This window comes from Eimeria maxima, genomic scaffold (genome assembly GCF_000499605.1).
Source record: "Eimeria maxima Weybridge genomic scaffold, Emw_scaff589, whole genome shotgun sequence".
Classification (NCBI taxonomy): domain Eukaryota; phylum Apicomplexa; class Conoidasida; order Eucoccidiorida; family Eimeriidae; genus Eimeria; species Eimeria maxima.
This window is the reverse complement of record NW_013566622.1, coordinates 1-20,999: the sequence shown is the minus strand read 5'-3', so window position 1 is coordinate 20,999 and position 20,999 is coordinate 1. Positions and strand designations below refer to the sequence as shown.

Here is a 20,999-nt window from a genome sequence, read left to right as displayed (position 1 = left end):
CTATCTAGTTACGCACACCGTCTTCTTGCTTGTATACGAATGGTGCTTCGGGCTCACAACAGCCCGTTGAGGGCGGTCCAACCAATGGCTCGCATCCTAGCGCTGCTCCCACCAGTACCGCGGGGCATCGTGACGACCACTAGAGCTTGATTTTTCCAATAAATTAGTCGAAAATCTGCATTTCGTGCAAGCAACCTCTGCGAGACGAACCACTTAAGTGCTTGCCTTGGTTAGCGACCCCGCAAAACTCAATGGGCGAGGCCCCGTAAGGCCGCTTCCAGACGCCAATACTTGCTGTGCTGCTACTCTCAAAGGATTAGTTTATTATTCTAGCACAGGCTAAGTGTTGTACATGGAAAGGAATTGGGACAGAGTTAACAACAGCTGCAGCCAAGGTACACCCCGGCAGCCCCCGTCAACTCTCCGAGGTGCCAATACAGGGGGGAATACGGGACTTGGCCGGGCCATCAGCCGGCCACAATGAATTATTAAGTAGGAAACAGGAATTTTCTTGACCTGAGGAGACGATTAAGGGGATAAGGGGGAATGTCGTATTGTTTTTACAATCAACATGCCTCTGAGCTACACTCGCGACTGAGCAGCTGCAGGCGCCCACAACCCAACCGCAGCTGCCTGTGGAACCAGCAGCCATGAACGCTCATTTCTGGGCTTATTTGTTGTCCCAAAAGAGTTGCATTTGTATTATAATTGCAAGGGGGTGCCCTCAAGTTGCTTTGGATGCTTGCGATCCGGTTTCCGCTTTTGCCACTGATACTGGACAATCGAGGTGGTGAGAAGCCTGTGTTAGCTGGTGGGACACGCGGCCGAGCAGGGCAAGCAACAGCGTCGGAAAGCTTCCACAACCAGCATAGACAGAGGGTATTTTACCTCGTCTGTCCTGGTTGAAAGCAATCGACAGTCATCATGATAGCTGCGGACGCTCAGCAGCGCAGCGACTCTCCCTCCCATGTGGTGTCTGTCGCTGCTGCTCATGGCACTTCTCATCTCCTTGAAGGGGCTGAAGGCTTCCGTTTAGGAGATGACCTGGATCATACACAGGTTGTGCACATCGCCTGTCACTGTTGCAACACCACAAACGCCTTAATTTGCAGTAAGACGCCGGACGGCGCTTGGCTGCTGCGCCGAGCACCTGCAGTACCTGTTGCTGCTGCTGGCAATGTTGAGTACCAAGGTAACTCTAGCTCGTTAAACACAGGAGGGGATATAGGAGAGGGACCTAGCGGGACCACGGATGTTGACACCAGGGCCACGGATTCCGAAAAGGAGCGGGAGCAGGAGGGTTGTATCAGAGTGACCGTACACCCGGCACTAGACAGTAGTAACCAAGAAGTGTGTTCCACAGTGAGTGAAAAGGAGGGCAGTGGAGGTGGCTGTTCACAAAAGAACCAGGCAGGGACTTCACCTCGCTTTGCAATTCAGCAAGCAGCTCCGGTACCAGCTGTGGCGGCTGTGGCAGCCGTGGCAATAGCAGCACCGGAACCGAAGAGGGATGCAACTAAGGCCGACCGTGGCTTGCGACCTTTGGCGAGAAATTCCAATTCCTCCACGTGCTCCTCGTGGGAGGGAGGAGACACAGGGGCGGGAGATGAGCTCGCCAGTCCTCTGGGAGCTCCGGCTGCAATCCAGACTGCGCCGATTCATGAGTTCAAACAACCTCCGGTTTTAGACCGAGAGCAACAGACAGAGCAGGGCCAACTGCGTGAGCCGGAGAGGCAACAGACTTCGGAGCAGCTGCTCCCGCAGCAACATCCGAGTGTAGCAAGGAGTTCTAGCAACAGCAGCCTCAAGAGTCAACAGATCCACGACGGCGATGTCGTGCGGGCTAGTGTCTCCAAAGAGATGGGACACCATCAACGAAGCAGCAGCAACAGCCCCATTGGGAAGAAGGCTTACAGTGACGGGGAAACCTCTAGAGTCTGCCCGAAGCTGGCAACTATCAAGGAACTCCAGAAACCCATGAAAAAGCAGCCACCACACCTGGAAACAGAGCCCCAAGAAACTGTGGAAGGAATGAGACAATGCAGCCCTGCTTGCAAGAAAAGTGCCACGAACGATAGCATGAATAACAGTTGCAGTAGCAACGACAGCAAGAAGGCACAACAGGACTCCGCCATTGCGGCGATGGCCCCATACATGTTGACGCGTGAGTGTGAGGGTGATGGAAATTGCCTCTACCGTGCGTTTTCTGACCAGGTACGCCATTCCTTCTATGCGGGCAGAGGCCATCTTGAAACGCTACAGGCGATACCGTTGCAAGCTGTCCGTTAAGTCTTCCTGTTCTTTTTAGATGCTCTGTAATTGCTGGCAGGTCTATGGAACCCAGGAACATCATTTGTTCTTGCGAAGGCTTGCTGTTGATGTAATGGTAAGGCACATCCGACAGAGGCAGCATGATGGTATCGTGTGGCTAGACTTCATAGGCCTGTCTGCCTGCTTGCCCCTCCCTCTCCTATGATGCAGTCGAGGTGTAAGGACATATTTGAGGCGTTTGTGGACGAGAGCGAGGGGCCCTTTGAGCGTTGGCTGCAAACTAAAAGGACCTATGGAGGTAGTTGACACCTACATCTAAATTCACGCGTGCTCCAGAGTTACCCAGTAGATGGTTAGGACAGTTATGTGACTAGCGCCGTATATAAGGGCACAGGGCGGTAAGGAAAGGCACCCCGTGGCACTCTTGAGAAACGGGCTAAAGGGCCTGGGAACAGATGCTAGAGCCGGAAGCACCAAACCGAATAACACTAGGTGCCAACGCAGGCGGCAGGCCCACGTTTACCACTTATTTGGGCGTAAACGCGATCTGTGGAGGAGTGTGGCGGACGATGGCAACCAACCTGTCCATTTGCATGCCTGACGCAGGCTGGTTTGGCCTTCTTTTGTATTCAGTGAAGATTTTCCTTTATTCATCTGATGCGTGCTTGCGTCGCCTGCCTATTCCGGGCTCGCTGCTTTTTATGTGGCGTGCGCGCAGAGTGGGCGGACTACAGGGAAATGCATGCATTATTGTTGTTGTTCGGCACCCCAGTCTTTGTTTTCGACGAACACCTTCATTTGTTGCAGACCTTCGAGCCAGATGCAGAGAAGAGGAGGCTTCCAAGCAAGGAGGGCGAGTCCCTTACTCCCTTCCGACTGATGTGGCACGGCAAATTGGGGCACTACACTTCCGTACGTCGACTAAATGCACATAAATGAGGCAGAGGTCGTTAGGCAAAAGTCGCTTTAGACTAGATGGTCCAGCGGCTCCAGTGGGAGCTGGCAAGGTTTGTTACAGGGGCAGATATGTGTGTCGGGAATCCCTGAGTATAAGAGTGCTGTAGTAGTTTGTGTTGTGGAGAAGCCCCCTGTCATCCATCCAGCTTGGGTGTGTGTTGCTGAACTTGCCTACAGCTCCATTACGTGAAGGAAGGCTTCCCGATAGCTCGCGGTCTTACGATTGGCAAGCTGGAGGCTGAGGGCTTAGCAAGACTGGTTCTGTCCGCTTCTTCAGGGTTTTCTAACTGCTCGACAGCAGACGTTGCACCCAAAGCATCGCGCAAGGAGCCCAGTGGAACCCCTGCGGGTCTTGAAGAGGAGGCCCTAGCGAAATGCCTACAGGTAAGCGCACAGGAACTGGCGGGAATTGCAGCTGAACAGGAGTGCATTCTTGCCGCCATAAAGCAGCAGCGCCTGCAGCAGTTGCTGCCGCAGACAACCAAGATCGTGAACGAACTCTGGAACGAAGCAAAGAAAGAGCAGGAGGCCTGGACCACCCGCGTTGCTCAGGGTGTACGGGGTTCTCCATTGGTGGCCCCTGCGAGCGACCCATCGTTTCACCACAGCATGCCTGGAAGAACCATGGAGAGACGACTACCTCCAACGGCAAACGCAGCATCTGCTGGGACAGCAGAAGGCGGCACTGCCAACTTTCAGACATACTACTCGTCTGGCAGAGCCTACCCTGAGCCCCTTCCAGCGGTCGTAGGATCTCCCATAGGTGTTCCCAGCGGAAAGAACGGGAGCCCCACTGGTAGGGACTTGAGGCAGATGGGGGGCACTGCAGGGCTCTGGCGTGAAGATCGCCCTGGCCAAACTGCCAGGTACGAAAGGCCACCACAACAAATGCGGCAGGAGCAGCTGAATGTGAGGCAGCAAGGTACTCCTGCGGCATCGCCGCCTATAGTGTGCCACAGCCAGGGGCCGTCAGGACCCGTTCTTATCTCATCACCAGTAGGCCCTGCCCTCGTCACCACCTCAGCTCGAGGGTTGCCGGCGACTACAACGCCTAGAAGCTTTGCATATACCCATCAGTTCGCACCTCACAACGAGTTTCTTGAACAGCAGCGGCACTGTGTTCGATTGGCAGACGGCCGCCTTGTCGCGCTGGCCCCAAGTGGGGCTTTGGGACCCGTTCGGCATGTCACTCTCCAACAGCAGCGTTACACCGGCCACACTCCGCAGCACGTGCTTCCCGCAAGAGCAATTGCTGTAAACGGCCCGCGACAAAGCACAAACAGCAGCAGCACTACCCAAACGGACGACAGTGCCCCGTGGTTCGTGAGGTGGATGGGCAGTGGCAACAATAGTCAGGGGAGGTGATGTCGCCACAGTTACAAAGCTTTAGTCCCGTATTTTCCCAACAGCAGTGACAGGGCAGACTGTAGGGTCTGGATATGCATAATGCTGCAAGCTACAGTGAAGGCAGAGTTGCTTCCGCACCAGTAGCTGCCCGTGCGGAGCCCCATGCAGCGACCAGAGAGGCAAAACCAATAAATCAAGAGTGCAAGTTGATCTCCTTTTAAGTACTGCACCGCCCGCATTGCCGCCGCTGACAGCCTAGGTTAGGTACCTAAAAGGAGCAAATAGGGCAGTTTGAGGCACAGAGTGCAGTTTGCGGCAGCAAGCAGCCTGCGCACTTCGTTATTGGGTTGTTTACCGTCGCTGCTCACTGAGGCCTGTTGGAGTTACCCAATGCTCTGGTGGGTCCCGGGGGAGTTCTCTCCAGACAAGCAAGTGGTATTCGAGCCTTGGTTGCGGCGACTGTAAAGGCGTTATGTAACCACGGCAGTGTACCCGCTGTAAAGGCGTTATGCCATGGGGAGCCCCCGCTTAGCAGAGGGTGGAACTGGTGATTTTGTTCCCTAGAGGCAATAACAGCAGTAGAATGACGCACCAGCGCCACCAACATGGCAGTGTAGGTGTAACCTGGGGGGCCGCTCAACCCAAGGACCGTTCTCAGGATGGAGACAGAGGAGAGTTCGAGTCCTCTAGGTGCTGGGACCTGACAAATCAAAAGAACCCCAAAGTGAGACCATACGTAATCCAACATCATAGTGGACCATAATCGTGGACTACCTTCTGAGGCCCAATAACTCATAGCCGCCTTGTCTTATTAGCTTCTCCACGAAGGCAGACTCTGGGGCCTCATGCTGCAAGCTGTCCACGGCGTGTTGCTCGTGAGATTCCTGCTCAAGCTGTTGGTTTTCCGCCTCTGCCTGCGCCTCTTGCATCCTTCGGAGGAAATACATTATACCGAGAGACACCAAGATCAAAATGACAAGGGGTTGACGCACCAAGTCCAATATACTGAATCCTCCATGCGCCGGGAAGTACCGAAGGACCCCCGTGGGCCCCACCTTGAGAGGCATAGGCAAAGGGGCCAGAGTTGACGGCACAAGATATTCGTTCAGCACATATACCTCACTGCTGCTGGCGCTCGTCGTGATGATCCGGTACTTGGGGAAGATTAGCCCCGGGTGCAGCACCTCCAGAAGGTACGATCCTGGCAGCAGCGGCGGGATTCGGAACTCTGCTGAGGGACCAAGAGACCCTAAAGAAATACCGTTTACACCCGAGTTCTTCCCGGAACCCCCTCCTCTCGGGAATGCCGGCAGCAATGTTGCATTTCCAAGCTGAATCCCGTTTAATGTAATTGTGAGGCCAGGTGTCTGTGAAGGGTCGCAGAAGATGTGGCCCCACACCGCCTGTCTCATTGGCTCCATATTTTCGCTATAGGCTGAGATCCCAAGAGATCCTAAGGCACCTACTGCTGCCGAAAGGCAGAGGAAAACCATACCCACAAACAAGCGGTGGGCCATTGTCTCCTGAAAAACGGGGTGATTCTAGGCCGAGTATATGCCTGAATGATCTCTCTATGACGTTTAGCAAGAAAATAACTGCAATGACTGTTTTAAATTCCGGAGCAGGCCTCATCAACCGCATTCAGCGGAACAGTGGACACCAGAACATCGGTTGGGAGGGTCCCGTAGAAATAGTTAGAAAAGTAGAACCTGGTCCGTGAGGTGAACATGGAGATGATTACTGAGCCAATAACCCTTTAAAGGAGGAAAAACCACAAAAACAATGTGATGGAGGAGGTTCCGTTGCGGCGACCCTTCCAGGGGCCAGAGCAAGGGCCCCTCCTGGAGAACGTGGGACGTCCAAAGGGCACCGCCTCCACTTCCGGCATTGTCTTTAGTTTTCTATGTAGCATTGCTTACTATTTACTATTTAAAATGTATCCAGAAGCACCTCCGGAGAAGCGTAGCTCCACATCTACTCCCAAACCCTTCACACGTCTCTCTCTCCACAACTGCCCAGCCAATCCTACGGCTCAACCCTCGGGGAGCCGATAACATAGGTTCGGATGCATCTAGCTTATTCCTGTACGGCTATAAAAAGGGGCAAACCACCCAAGGCTTCGGGGTGTAAAGGGCCGAGTAACACCAGTCTCCCTTAACGAGCCTGTAGGCATCATCCCGCGCCGTTCAGTCATAAAAAATTGGTAAAATTAAAACTAGGCCTCTCAAAGGCTGTTCATTGGAGCCTAAATACTGCCGAATACAGCACCCATATATCCCTCTAAGTAGTATGAACGCCCCACACCACTGTGCACGCGTTCTAGATCAGAAAAGTCATGAAACGGAGAGTGAAGCCGACGCAGAGACTGAAACAGCTGGTCTTGCAGTGGAATAGGCTTCGGCTGTCCTGCTAGCTTCAGCCCTCAGTATGCCCTCAGATAAGCGTAAGTCCATCTGTCCTAGCTAACTGCATAGCTAACTGCATTTCTGTGAACACCAACGGAGCACCCGCTTATGCAAGGGGAAGTCCCGGTGTAGACGTTACTGAAATTTGAAAGCACCGTCACGTTTTGCTGTGGATGTGTCGCATGACATCAGTACACCTCTCGCACGCAAACGGAGATTCCTGTGTCGCTTCCGGAATGTCATCCGTCCCTGCTGACGCATTTCCTTCGGCTTTCTGTGAAGCGTCTTCAGGGCTTTGAGCCACTGAAGCGTCACTGGTTGATGGTACAACCCGCATCCAGCACCTGCACAGAAACGCCGACAGCGGAGAAGTGGCACTATTCTAATGCTTTCACGAAGTGGCGCCTACAGGTGACTCGGATCGAAGGCTAACGCCTGAGTTTTCTGCTCCTGTCATTGCCGATGTTTGCTGGGGAAACTTCCTCTTCGACAACCTCACGTAAGCCCCGCTGACCTCTGGCATCTCTGCCCCTGCGCACTGTACAGCTTCATATCCAAACCCGAATTCGAAGCACTGCCGTCCACAGAAGCTAAAATAGCCTCCTCTGCAAGTTGCTCTTGCTTTGGAACCCCGCCAGAAATCCTAGGCGTACGAATTTCAACGTCGGAACACTGGATTAGCCAACGGAGATCATCGACGTAAGAACGCATTGCGTTTGCTTCTTGTTGGCCCGGGAATGGCGTAGAAAATGGTGCTGGCCTTAGAAGCTTAGACTTTGGCAACAATCGCTGTAACTGATCGAATATCGCTTTCGTCTGTGCGCAATAAAGCAAGTACAAGATCCCAGACTGCGCAGTGTACCTACAGATGCCGAGGATGAGCTCTATTTGGCTCATCGTTCAATCAACGTCTGCAAAAGAATTTCCCAAAAAAACATACCACTCCCCGTTACACACACGAAGAATACTTTTTAGAGATGGCGGCTTTTTTCAGCAACTAGGTGCTCACCGGAGCCGTAATACTCAGCTTCAGATCATTCAGGGAGCCAACTCGTGATACCCTCCCGGGGATGGCGTTCTGGAGCTGCCGCGCCCTGGTAAAAAGAGCGTGCATGTCTTGGCGCAACAGCAGCAGCAGACCCCACAACTGCTCCGCCTCCTGCACAATGGCGGGCTGTGCAGACAGGCGCATGCGAGGCCACCCTACCTGCAACAAACGAAACCGCAGTAGGCAAGGGGATCCATTTAAAGAATGATCCGATCCAGATGACGCATGACACCCTAAGACAGCGAATTCGTAGCTTTGCAGGTGAAAAGGGGTAGCTATACAGCATACACAAACCAGTGGCAATGGGTATGCCACAATAAGAAAACGTTTCAACCATGGAAAATGACGCACTTGAAACGCAGACGTCAGTGGTCCGCAAAGACCGAGTACATTCGCAAACCTTTCGCCTTCTGGGCCCAAGGCCTCCAAGATCTTGCTACTACGGTGTACAGCAAGCGCTTCCCTGAGAGTCCTGGGCATTCTGAAAAAAACCTCTTCAGCCAGATGAGGAGTCAGAGGAGATACGAGCTGTGTCAGTACTAGCAGCACCATAACAAGGACTGTCTGTTCTCACACACACGGGACAGCACGACGCTAACAAGAATCTGCCCCTCGGCTGCTTGATGGTTTGGCAGAAAAGTTCTAAGAGGGGATGACCGGGGACAAAAAACACACTTGAGACAGAGCCGGAGACAGGGGCAGAGAGAGACACAAACAATTGGCAATGTAGTAACTCTCACCTGGCAACTGCGTCTGCGGTAGCCATTAGGATGGTCAACGTAAAGTCTATCCTTTGCCACTTCAATAAATGTGGCTGACAAGTCCTCGGAGATGAACCGAAGCAGCAAGCGTAAAGCCTACGGCAAACCGACGGGACGCAGCAGACCTGAGGCCCGGTTCATTTACACCCACACCTGTTGAAAACATCCCTTCCACGAGCACTAGCCACAGAGCCAGCACCGCTTGTATCAACATCTTTGGCGCATGCAGAGCAGTAAAGGAACATAATTCCCCAGCAGTACCTTGTTGTGCTGGAAGATATCGTAGGCCTTTCCTACATCTCCTGCTAATGCCTGTAACCTCAGCAGCATCCCTATGTCAAAGAGGGGTAGTTTATCCACGGGGACTGCGTCCTGAAAATGCGCAAACTCCCAAATATTAGTCACGCTGACGCCATCAAGCGCCAGCTACACCAGAATCCACGACGCCAATATCGGAAGCAGCAAATACTCCACTCAACGACTGAACTGCCGCAAGCGGAACGCAGACGTTCCTTATGAGGCTCACGAAACTATTTGTATCTGTTTCTGGTATGTTTGCTGCGCCTGCTGCTGACTCTCCGGTACATTCCTCTCGGCGCTGCCTTTCCTGATCACCCGTGCCTCTTTTGCAGCTGCGCTCGATCCTTACCGCATTGATATCGAAGTCATGGAGAGAGCCAACGAGGTACTTGAATGCGTTTCTAAATTTGACATACGTAGCACTGGCTGCGTGCACTGCTGTGTGTTTGTCCTGGCGGTGCTCCTCGGAATCTCCAGAAGGACACGCCATGTCTCCTCCACAATCAAGGGAACTCACAAACAAACGCAACACATCCGCGCCAAACGTCAGTTGGGCATCTTTCCGCTGCTTCCTTACACGATGCGCGCCTTGCAGCTGTTGTGTAGAGGAATCGCTGTGTGCATGGGGTGGCTTCCCCGCCGTAACTGCTGCCATGTCCTTTTCGGCGGAGAAGAAGATGTCTGGAGAGAGAGCATTTCCCTTCGACTTGCTCAGTTTGTTGCCCTACACTCAACATCCCGCAAAGCGCACTATTATGCGCCCCACTGGGTAAGGTTGGACGCAGCTCAAAGCGCAGTGGAAACAGGACAAGCGAGTGCGGTATCATCGCTGGAATACGTACACTGGAGTCCACGACAAAACCATGGGTAATCACCACGTTGACTGGAAGTTGAGGCAATCCTGCATCATCCAGGGCCTCAGTTGCTTGTTGTAGGTCCCCGCGGAGGCATGCCTGGGCCCCTGCTGCTCCGCATGTCTCTGTCACCTGCTCAGTGGCTTCATGCATGCAGCTCTGGCCGTTGGGCTGCAGGGCGCCAGGCCTCAGCCGTTGGGCCCGCTGACGGCGGAGACCCTCCCTGGCGCCTGCGTGGGACAGCAAAAGACTTTGGAACCATCCCCTACTCTGGTCTGTGCCCTCTACTACTAAGCATGAATATTTCTCATTCACTCCCTCGGATAACAGTTCCTTTGTTGTCTGCGACGATTGCAGCCCTTCCCGCTGAAGTGTACGCAAGTGCCTCTCCTGTTGGTAATGCTCATCGTGTGGTTGCCGTCGCCGGTGCAACTTGGGAAAATACTTGGTAAGGAAGCTGTTGGCATCCGATGCCCATTTCTGGATGAACTTGTGGCCCTTAAGCCATGCGGAAGCGGCATCGAACCAAACGTCAAATGTAACCTCACACCACCTTCGCTTCCTCAGCCTGCAAAAAAACGTCAGAGTGATTGACAACTGGAGTTCAGTGACAGCACATCTGTCTTTGCTTTTCCCTGTGCTACATTTGCTGACGCTGCTGTTGCTCTAATTTGCAGCAGTTGACCTCACATCTGAAGAAGGCCTTCTTTCCCATCGGTGGCCGCTTCAGAGGACTCGGAGTACAGCAATAGGTCATTGTCAAGATGCATATTTATCCACCTTCTTTCTTCCGCAAGTCCCTGCATCTGTGCTTTTTCACGATGAGTAGCATCAACGTGTACTTCATGCTGCTCCACAAGAGGGATTGGAAGGCCCCACTGTCTTTGCCGAGAGAGGCACCACGTTGGCGGCCTCGTCTTCAATGCAGCACGCATGCGTTCATATCCAGGAGAGGAACTTGTTGCTGGCCCCACAGCAGTTGGGGCAGATTTACACTGCTCTTCCTGAGTCGGCGTGAGAGCCTGGAGTACATCCGCAGATGATCTGCTGTGCTTCTGCTGCTGCTTCGGATTGCGTCGGCAGGGCAGCCACCTGATGTGCTGCAAGTCCCGGAAGACCTCTGGTAGAAGGCCAAGCACATGGAAGTGCAGCTGGGGAGTCGCGCGCAGCAGCACAGGACACCCGCGGCGTTCGTCATGCGGGAATGGCAGCACAACCTTTTGCTGCAGAAGTAAGCGCATGCAAAACGCAAAGTACACCGTGGCCAGCTGTGACGTACACACTCAGATGCAGTTCCAGTTAGTGGAAAAAGCTGTTTTGGCATCCCCCGCCAGCATCACATCTACTTAAACAAGAAACCTACGCGCCCCTAACCACTGTGTGAGACTCTACATGCCCCTTACATTTAGCAGTAGAGATTTATTGCTGTGCAAATATTCGATAATACACTGTTCTCCATCGCTCATGGCTTCAAGACCTTTAAACGGCTCACTACCGCTGCCTCCCAAGAAGGTTCCTTGGGGTCCCACAGGGCAGAGAAGCGGAGCTCCCACAGCGACTGCTGCTGCTTCCTCTCCCAAAGCGGGGATCAAAGGCACATGCGTTTCAGTCGTGGGATCCGTTGCTTGTTGAACTAAGAGGCCGGGTCCCTGACAGGCTCGCTCACCTGAGGTTAGCACAACAAAGATACCACAGCACGCCAGGGGCAATGAGGAAACTGACTCGATATCTGTACCACGAGCCGTTCAATTCAGGATCCGTTGGTTTCCCGTTGCCTGTTCTGCAGCTGATTGCTCCCGTGAACCCTATGGAGTGCGCTGACGAGAGACTGCGTTGGCCTGCACAGTTGGTGACTGATCCCAAGAGGCTCGGTGCTGGCGAAGTTCTAACACACAAAGGCGATAATCTTCTTGGGAGTGCGCGGGGGCCACGTGAAGAATGGAGGTTCCTTTGTCATCACCAACAATGGGATCCAACAGAACGGGGCAAGTCACTCTGCTCGCAACAGGATGAGCGTACCTGACGAAGAACACCCACGCAGCAATACAGCAAAGATGTCCAAATGACAGGGTCACTAGGAAGGTCAAAGTAAATAAAATACTCCCCTGTGAAGGCCAACTATTCTGCTTAAAATCTTCATACCCAGGCAAGGCAAAAACACGACGACACGTAAGCGAAAATCAACAGGGCCCCAGTAAAGGCACTCCTTACAGTGCCCGCCAGGCACATAGACACACCTTAGACCCTGGAGACGGCTCCCCGGGAGCTTGCCTATCGGGTGCACATTCCAGGACTTCCCTGCACCCTGAAGAGCTTCTAAAAGAGGGGCTACACACTTCTCCCCAACTATCCATATTTCCTCATCTCCTTGCGATCCTTTCGGTGATGCCCTCAAGACCGCGTACTGCGTTGCAGCAGAGAGAGCAAGAGCCCTGTTTGCGGGTATTGTGAACGGCGTGGTCGTCCAGGCGACAAAGAACCAGGGGATTTCCTTTTCGATATAGAAGGGCTTGGCGTCCTCCGAGACTGGACGAGGTCCCGTCATCAACAACTTGAAGTAGAGATGGTTTCTGGATGTAGGCTTCAGCACGACCTCGCTGTCTGAAACTGTGCTCAAACTGGAAGGACTCCAATATACAGGGAAACGCGACGGTGTAACCAGGCCCTAGACAGCAGACAGATGGGACAGGGATAGGCAGACCGACGAGTTCGCAGCCAGTAGACTGGTGCCTATCGCCTTCCCCCTACAATAACCGACTTATGCAAATAATAGGCACTTGTAAGTGACTCTCTGCATGAACGTGCAGGTGTGCCTGCTTCCATTGTGCCTCTGTGCAGGAGCCTTTCTGCCGTGCGTAAGCCCTCGTGCTCAGGTAGTCGCTTAATTGGCTTCCGTGGTGGTGTTGCCAATGCCCACGCTGTTCCATAAGAGCGCAAACAGTTGAAGTTCATAAGCCTTGAAGTCACTATCCAGTGTTTTGTAGGCAGAGTCCCAGTGCGCCCATACGCCAAACCTATGTCAGTATGTGTCAGGCAGACACGCAAGCAGGCAAAAACAGATATGTGCGAGGAGAGAAACATGTAGCAAAAGCAACGTGAAGATAGCATTGGGGGGAAATAAGGGTGGTATAGATAAGCATAGTAAGGAAGAATCGTCGAGAGAGTAAGTAACCGGCACTGTAATGGTGGCGAGGCACGACGCAGAGCAGCCAGATAGTTAACTCTAAGTCCTGCTGAAAAAGCCAGCACGTGACTCACCGCTGAAATGCCTTTCTCTGAAGCGCAGCAAAATGAAGAGCAACTTGGCGAGCTCTGCTGCGCAACTCTTTGGATCCATCACCACCACTGAGGCCTGTGCAGTGGTCGCCTTTTCCTGTAATGCTGGTGCTGCTGTTGTGCTCAATGATGGTCTCACCTGTGCTCGGTACTACCTGGATAGACCCTGTTGCTTCAGCCGTATCTGCTTCTGCTGTTGATGCGGTTGCATCGTGCGTTGTGGGAGCAGCAGTATACGCTGCTGCTCGAAGCTCTATGGGCAATCCGTGACAGTCCCAGCCTGGCAGCATGTGGCAACAACGGCGCTGTAACAGTGCTGCTCTGACAGCAAAATCTTTCAAGCATTTATTAACTGCGTGGCCCATATGGGGCTCCCCGTTAGCATAGGGAGGACCGTCCAATAACAGCATGGTGCTGTCACTGCTGCTGCTACTGCCGCTCGGCGGAGTTAAAGCAAATCCAAGGGTGTCGAGAATTTCATCTGATGGACTGCGCCCTTTCTTGCTACTGCTAATAGCCATGCTGTTCTGGCCCTTAAAGTGCTGTAAGCATTTGTTCATGCACCAAATTTGTAGGAGTAGCTGGTTGTACGTGTCGTGCCGCTGCCACAACCGTTGCACCGCCAGTTCGGACTTCCATATGGGTCCACGATGGCGCAACGACGAACGTGGGAGCAAGACAGTGGAGGAAAAAGCGTGGGAGTTACTGTTGCGGCTGCTGGAGTCATTGCTGTTGCGTGCACTGCTAAGAGTGCTATCTGAATAGCTGGCTGCATCGCCAGCGCTTCTTTTGATGTTCGTCGGCCTAAGGCTGCTGGTGTTGCTTTGGTTTCCTGAATTCGGGGCAAAATGGTCTTCAATGCATGCAGAGGTCAGGAAAGACGGAAGGGCCATCCGAAGGTCACGTTGTACAATGGTGCCCCTGGTGAAGTCGCAACGCCACCTGGGGACATTTGCCCGGCAGCTGCCTGCTCCTGCAACAATCACGAGGTATTTCCCTGCATCTTGGGATAGTGGAAGGCTGGGCAACAACCTTAAAGCGTAGGCACTGAGGGGGGAAAACTGGAATAGCAGCAGCAAGAACAACACTGAGCGAAACCGCCAAAGACGCCGTTGAGGTGGAATCGCCTTGGGGTCCCCATAGTGTTGCTGCTGTGCAAGGTTTGTGCAATTAGGCCCCTCTGCTACCCACAGCGACGACGGCCTTCCCCTGAGGCCCATCTGCCGCGTCACTGCCGACAGGGCCCTCCATGTAGTGCTAAGAGATATGAGAGGGCACAAATCCTAGTGGAGATGACGCGAAAATACTATCAAAGATAAAGTATGAACGCAATGAAATTAGCTGAAAAAGTAATTGGCAAGTGTCTTAAAGATAAAATTAACAAGGCACTGTCGACTGAATGGGGGCTGCCTAGGCTCGTCTGAAAGCTGCAGTGGGGAATTTGTTCCGTACCCACAGGCATCTATTTCAGCCGTTTTTTCTTTTGTACATGGCATCCCACCTTACGAGTTTTGCTTAATTTCCAATAATATCTGTTCTTTATTATATTAACTTGAGATGGCACCCTGTGTCCACGCTAGCTTTAACAGCCCCGCTATGTTTGCTGCTTCTTTTAAATAAGCTTCACGTAAACTAAAGGAACTGGTACGGGTGATAATGATTGCGTAAAGCTACTAGGAAATGTAAAGAACGAATTTAAAACTTACTCTAAGGGCAGGGCTAAACCGTAGAGGGAATTACGAGTGAGAATGTGTGCAAGAAGTGCCGTCGATATTTTCAACGACTGTCGCGAGCTGCAGTTGCGCCAAAATGCGTGGACTACGACTTGCTTAAACACAGCAGCAACTCAATGTGCCGCACACTCCAACATAGAAGGACAAACATGGCTTCGTGGCTGTGTGTACAGATAATGTAGGCAGTTGATGATTGCTTTTGGTTGCGTGCCGGTTGTAAACTAGGATAGGGTAAGGATTCATGTGCCCATTTCATTATTACTTGCCAGCATCACACAGACCATATTGCAACTGCCCTCAGCGTTGCGCAAGCACCGCATGTCTTCGTGTGCAATTTTCAGCCCTGAAAATATCTCGGTTGACCTGTGTCCTGTTGCTGCTCAGTCGAGGCCAACAGCTGCTGTTTCTTATGCTCCTGTCGCTTCCTGTCAGTGCAGCATCGCCCGCCGCCTAAATCTAACGCGTTAGTTGCCTACCCGAGTGAAGAGCTGGTGTTGTGGGACCTGTGCAGATAACAGCTTACGCGTGTGCGAAACATGCTGAACTACACTGTTCCTTGATACTGTTGACGTTATTTGGTCGTTCAGCCTCTCCGATTCTTTTGAAGAAAGTACAAACAGCAGGGAATACTATGTTGCCTTGTTTGGATAAATCTCAAACTCCTGGCTATCAAGGGAAGATGCGCTGATGCACATATAGTTGAGAAATGCAAGACAGAGTGCGTAAACTATGCCACAGTAAAACAAATAGTTGGCACCGCCGAGCACACAGAATATGAAATTTTTGGGCCTCCTTTTTTGTGAAACAGTAAAGATTACCTCATAATTAAGCGAATCCCAACTTTAAGCTGAACGGTTCATTCCCATGCCGTCAGTAGTTCCTGGCTAAGCAAGGATGACCTGTAGACAATCCACGAGGAATAGCGTCACGGAAATGAGCTGCAGAAGCTCACGCAGTTTGTTGTTCTCTTGGCAATTTAACGTAACATTCTCGCTTTCTTTGGCATGCATGAATTGTTTAATGAGTCTTGATGATTTCTGTCTCCTCTGGTGGAGACTTCTCACCACGACGTTGCTGACCCCGGGTATGTCGATTATTCCCGCAAAGCTCTGAAAACATCAATATTAATGCTACAGTTTAATACTTCCCATGCCACTTCCCATGTGTATTTCTCCTGTATAGTTCTCCTCACATGTGATGCGAGTACGTCGTTTGTTTGTAATCGGTTTGTCTATATACCTTGGGGCTGCGTCGGTAGGCAAATATCAGGCTGTTTAGCTGGGAACGAATTCAAGAGTCTCAGGCTGATCGAGCCACGGATTTGCGAGATGAATGCAGTTCTGCAGATGCGCGTAGTGCAAGATTGTAAGAGTGGATTAACACATCAGAAGACGCAAAGGTAAGCACTTTTCCTCAGACAACTGTTGGGAGGAAAAGTGTCAATGTGTAGGGTGAAGCGACTGATGCACAGGCACGTCCTCATACATTTTCAAGCTTTTGCTATGTTCTGGCTCTCTCACCGTCTGTAGTCTAGTTGGGAGAGCGTTAGATAGGAGGTCTAAAGGACCCCGTTTCGATCCCGGGTTGACGCGTTTTCCTCCCCTCTATGCCTCTTACTAGGCTTCATTTACCCCTCAGGTACATCCTGAGCCTCGATGCGCACTTGAATTGATTTACTGCAGCGCCTGCGTCTCCGTCTTCTCAAGAACATTGATTTTCGATTATACAGCACCGTTGCCGCATCTTCCCACTCTCCCCCGCGACTTGAATGGTGATTGCCACAAAGCAATTCTCTTCCCCAAAATATTGGTTTGTGGTATACACCATTCAACATCCAGGACGATTATCATGCTTTCCTCGGGCTATGGACAGCGTCCTGACCTGCGGCTATTTCGTAGAATGGGCGAAGCAACATTCGTGCCCTGTTTATTGCTGGGCCGCCTTGAAATGCATATATGCTGCAACAGGTTAGGAGCACTTGCCTGCCGGCGCACCAAATGGTTTATGCGGAGGCAGCTTGAAGACCCTAACTCTGGGGTTTGGCAGTGCAAGTAGGGAATGTTACGTACGTTAGATTGACGCCGCACAGACAGCTCGGGTGGTGAACCTTTGAGGGGTTGAGGTCTGCCCTCTATTAATCTTCCCAGAAATCATAGGATATCTTCCCTTCTACCAGCCAAATATCGTAGCGATGAGTGCAAGGCAGTGCGTTTCCCACCTACCAAAGGGGTAACGTGGTGGTTATCGGGCGGTTGTTCCCTGAGACCCTTGTCATTCCGTCACGAGTCGCACACAACTTTTTGCGTCTTTCGTCATACATTTGCAAGCCTTAATATGTTATTCCCGGGAAGCGACAAGATTATGAAAACGACCAAAATTGTTTAACCCTTTGGTCTAGAGAGCTAGCCGTCGGATGTGGAAATACTCCATTCAGGTGAATTATCCTATCCTAATGCTGCGGCGTTCCCCAACAAATGTTCGGGCATTCACCCAGTAAAAATGGACAGCAAGGTAACAACTTGGGGTTCATCGCTCTAACCTGCGAGAATCTAGTTAACTAGACTGACGTACGTGCACGAAGCGGTGTGCATAACTCGATTGTTGAGGTCCGTCGACAGCACTGCCCGTCCTACTCTTCAGTCCCGTTCCTCTTCAGTACTATGGCAAGTTAACCGCTACACCAAGACGGGATCATTCTTGCGCAGGACGGCAGCACTACGCACTCATTTGAGGCGTCCGTGTGTGCGCTTTCCCCGTGTCTAGAGAAGTACAAAACAGACGCAGGCAAATTCAAGGTCAACGCCAAGACGCAACTTGAAAAATGCAACAGCATAGACAACTGTTGGGTGGCCCAATACATAGCAAAAACTATAGGTAAGAATATTCAGTTTAGTCGAAATGAACAAGTGTAACACGGGCATCCGATCGTACCCAAGAACCTTTGCATTTCAGTAGTGACAAAACATATAAGTTCCTTTAGTGCAACTGACATTCTCCCGAAGTCTTCAGGAACCGCCAAAAGCGTTGAGCGACTGGAGCCGACGGAGAAAAAATGGCATCCCATGTATTTTAACACACAAGGTCACAACTCAAGGTACGGACAGTCCTACATACGAGCACGCACATGTCTTTGTGCTTACGTGTACAGACACTTTAAAGGGTTGTTTGGAGTGTTTGCTTGCGTACCGTTTGCCAACTAGAAGGATGTAGTGGTTCATGCGTCCACTTCACTAGTCTTTGCCAAAAATCACAGACTTATGGTAAAGAAAAAAGAAGTTAGCGATGACTGCCCCATTAGGGGTCCTGGTGGGGAAATAGAAATACGGAATCTAAAATATCTGTCGTGTCGAACTGCTTTCAATATAATTAAAAATAAATTAACTAGTAGCCAGTAAATTCACAGACTGACGAAAGCAAATAACCCTATCATGGTTGCCTCTGCATGCGGGGAGCGGCAGCTGCTGTTGCAGCTGCACCCCGCCAACAACAGTAGCTCCCCACGCAGCATGCGTGAACCTTTCCGGTCTGCCTGTAGCGGTCGTCGAGAGGAAGCGCGAGGTCGTGTGAGTTTGTGCCTTTATATTCACTGTTTCGCTCCCTCAGATCCAACGAAAATGAGCGTTTCAGTGGACTCTCCCCTCGTCTTCAAGGGCGTCCTGCAGGGCCACACCGACTGGGTGACGGCCATCTCTACGCCCAGCTTCGAGAGCAGCACGATCATATCTTCTTCTCGAGGTCAGAATCATGCTTTAAACGGTTTTTCTTGAGGCTTTGTTCCAACATTCCCGTCTTCATCCACCTCGCATGCGGCGGGGTCTCCTCGCTGTTGCCGACGCTGGTTTGGAGCCTTGGGAATTATGTGGACTCTGTCTGCTATTCGTAGCTGTTTGTATCCTGCTGCGTGTTTTTCATGCCGCTCCATTTCTTTTGAGAGGATCGTTTTCCGCTGTACTCCCAAGTCTAGCCCGGTCATCGGTAGTCCTTCACAGCAGTTGGTGTGGGGTATGGGCCTTTTTCCCAGTATCAAGTGGCCTCTGCATGTGCCGGTAGTTCTTTCGCCTTCTTGCAGCGGTTTGCATCATTTTTCACCAACATGGATGCGTGTATGCTCCAGGATGGCGACGGGGCATGTAGCAGCGGTGAATGGCTGACGCCTGTTTTGGCGAATGTTGTGCTGGCCGAGCAAGGGTGTCAAGCATATCCTTCTCGCCAGGCTCCACTAAGGTGGAGAAACACTGGGAGGAGGCTACAGTGGCACCTACAATGCCCATTCGGCGCACCTTCACCTGTCGTTCTGTTAAGTCTTGGTTTATGGAGCGACATTCCAAAAGGTGTTTCATTCTTTTCTCTTTGTACATGGAGTGTACGGGACGTGCGGATGACACGAGATCCCAGCTCACTTGTAGACCTGCTGGTTGATGCCGCGAGAAATCTCCGAGTGGCGTCGTAGATGCTGCTCCTGAGAGTCCCTTGATTTTGTTTTAAGCCTGTCGTTTCCATCGCTAGTGTTTGCGTGTTACTTCTGGTTTGAGACATCCGTACTTTTAAGAGGGGATGATGACACGAGATCCCAGCTCACTTGTAGGCCTGACGGTCGATGCCGCGAGGAATCTCCGAGGGGCGCAAAGCCGTCTCTCCTGACATTTCCTCTTTAGTGCCTCGCATTGTAGGTAATGTATGGCATATGGCGTGATTGTGCTTTTTGGTGCGGCGAATCGTTTGCAGCAGTTTCAGTTTGCGTTGCATGCCGCAGACAAGAAGATTATCGTGTGGCATTTGAACCATTCTCCTGATACTGAAGGCGTTGGCTATGCACGACGGGCTCTCACTGGACATTCCCAGTGCGTTCAGGATGTGGTGATATCAAGTGACTCGAACTTTGCCTTGTCTGGATCCTGGGACAAGACCCTGCGTCTGTGGGACTTGAACGTTGGAGAAACCGTCCGCACCTTCCAGAAGCACACATCTGACGTCAACTCTGTCGCTTTCAGCGCAGATAACAGACAGATTGTGTCTGGCTCTCGCGACAGAACCGTCCGCCTGTGGAACACCCTCGCAGACTGCAAGTACACCATCGAGGAAGGCCAACACACCGACTGGGTTTCGTGCGTCAGATTTTCGCCGTCGCCCAAGGAGCCTCTTATCGTTTCTTGTGGCTGGGACAAGCTGGTCAAGGTTCGTCTTATTTTCATCCGCGTTGTCTGTTCCGGTGACAGCATATCCCCTCGAATGTTACGGACATCCTCATCAAGAGAGGGGCTACAGGACCACCTATATGTACTTAGCGCACCCTTAACCAATCTCGCCAAGGCCAGTTTGCAGCACAGCGAGACCTGTAATGGGCTGCTACATCTACCGCTTAGTGTCAGCGGCCCGTATGAGAAAGTCTCTAATTGCTGCGCTCATGGTGTCACTTGAGCCTCGTTCGGGTTCAGATGGACTGCAGTTGGTGATGTGATTGTCTGGCGCACGCGCGGATGTCTCGAGTGAAATTTGTCTTTTTGGCTTGGAGTGGTTATTGGTGTTTTCAGGTGTGGAGCCTGACGTCGTGCAAGCTCATAACCAATCTTGTAGGCCACACGTCGGTCCTGTACACAGTTACGGTTTCTCCTGATGGCTCGCTGTGTGCCTCCGGCGGGAAAGATGGAGTTGCCATGCTGTGGGATGTAAACGAAGGAAAGCACCTGTACTCTTTGGACGCGAGCTGCACCATCAACAGCCTCTGCTTCTCTCCTTGCAACTATTGGCTCTGTGCTGCAACGGACAAATCCGTGAAGGTGAGAATTTGCGTCGGTTCCCATATGGCATGTTTTACATCGCAAATGTGGAGGCATCCGTCAGAAGGAAGCGGCGATGAAGATATATCATTCCTCGTATTGACTGCGGCTCCTCGGAGCGAGAGAGTTCGTATGAAAACAAACGAGTTCGTGCCAGAGCCGCTAGTGTGGGTAAAGGGGTCGTGACCCCTTTGATTCCAAGTTGTCCACGAATTTTGTATATGGGGGCCAAATGTGGTATTGGCTACTCGTGTATATATATATATATAA

The 20,999-nt window shown here is 51.9% G+C and overlaps 4 protein-coding genes across 4 annotated transcripts; 2 read left to right on the top strand and 2 right to left on the bottom strand.

Moving 5' to 3' along the window:
- Positions 1-924: 924 nt before the first annotated feature.
- On the top strand, positions 925-4,593 carry EMWEY_00038260 (OTU-like cysteine protease domain-containing protein, putative; the record flags this gene model as incomplete). The annotated part of the gene is made up of 4 exons (XM_013482324.1): positions 925-2,214; positions 2,330-2,417; positions 2,990-3,183; positions 3,406-4,593. 4 exons carry the CDS (start codon positions 925-927, stop codon positions 4,591-4,593), a joined length of 2,760 nt encoding a protein of 919 aa, XP_013337778.1.
- Positions 4,594-5,345: 752 nt separating this feature from the next.
- On the bottom strand, positions 5,346-6,092 carry EMWEY_00038250 (hypothetical protein, conserved; the record flags this gene model as incomplete). The annotated part of the gene is made up of 1 exon (XM_013482323.1): positions 5,346-6,092. The coding sequence occupies one exon, from the start codon at positions 6,090-6,092 to the stop codon at positions 5,346-5,348; it is 747 nt and encodes a 248-aa protein (XP_013337777.1).
- A 1,045-nt stretch (positions 6,093-7,137) lies between these two features.
- Positions 7,138-14,439, bottom strand: EMWEY_00038240 (isoleucyl-tRNA synthetase, putative; the record flags this gene model as incomplete). Its single annotated transcript, XM_013482322.1, has 13 exons — positions 7,138-7,324; positions 7,495-7,796; positions 7,990-8,187; positions 8,380-8,592; positions 8,769-8,885; positions 9,051-9,161; positions 9,439-9,813; positions 9,932-10,511; positions 10,634-11,166; positions 11,347-11,609; positions 11,838-11,962; positions 12,181-12,561; positions 13,202-14,439. 13 exons carry the CDS (start codon positions 14,437-14,439, stop codon positions 7,138-7,140), a joined length of 4,623 nt encoding a protein of 1,540 aa, XP_013337776.1.
- Positions 14,440-18,566: 4,127 nt separating this feature from the next.
- EMWEY_00038230 (receptor for activated C kinase, RACK protein, putative) lies at positions 18,567-20,729 on the top strand (the record flags this gene model as incomplete). The annotated part of the gene is made up of 3 exons (XM_013482321.1): positions 18,567-18,687; positions 19,706-20,127; positions 20,484-20,729. Coding segments are annotated over 3 exons (789 nt in total), but the record flags the coding sequence as incomplete, so codon positions are not given.
- Between the last annotated feature and the right edge of the window lie 270 nt (positions 20,730-20,999).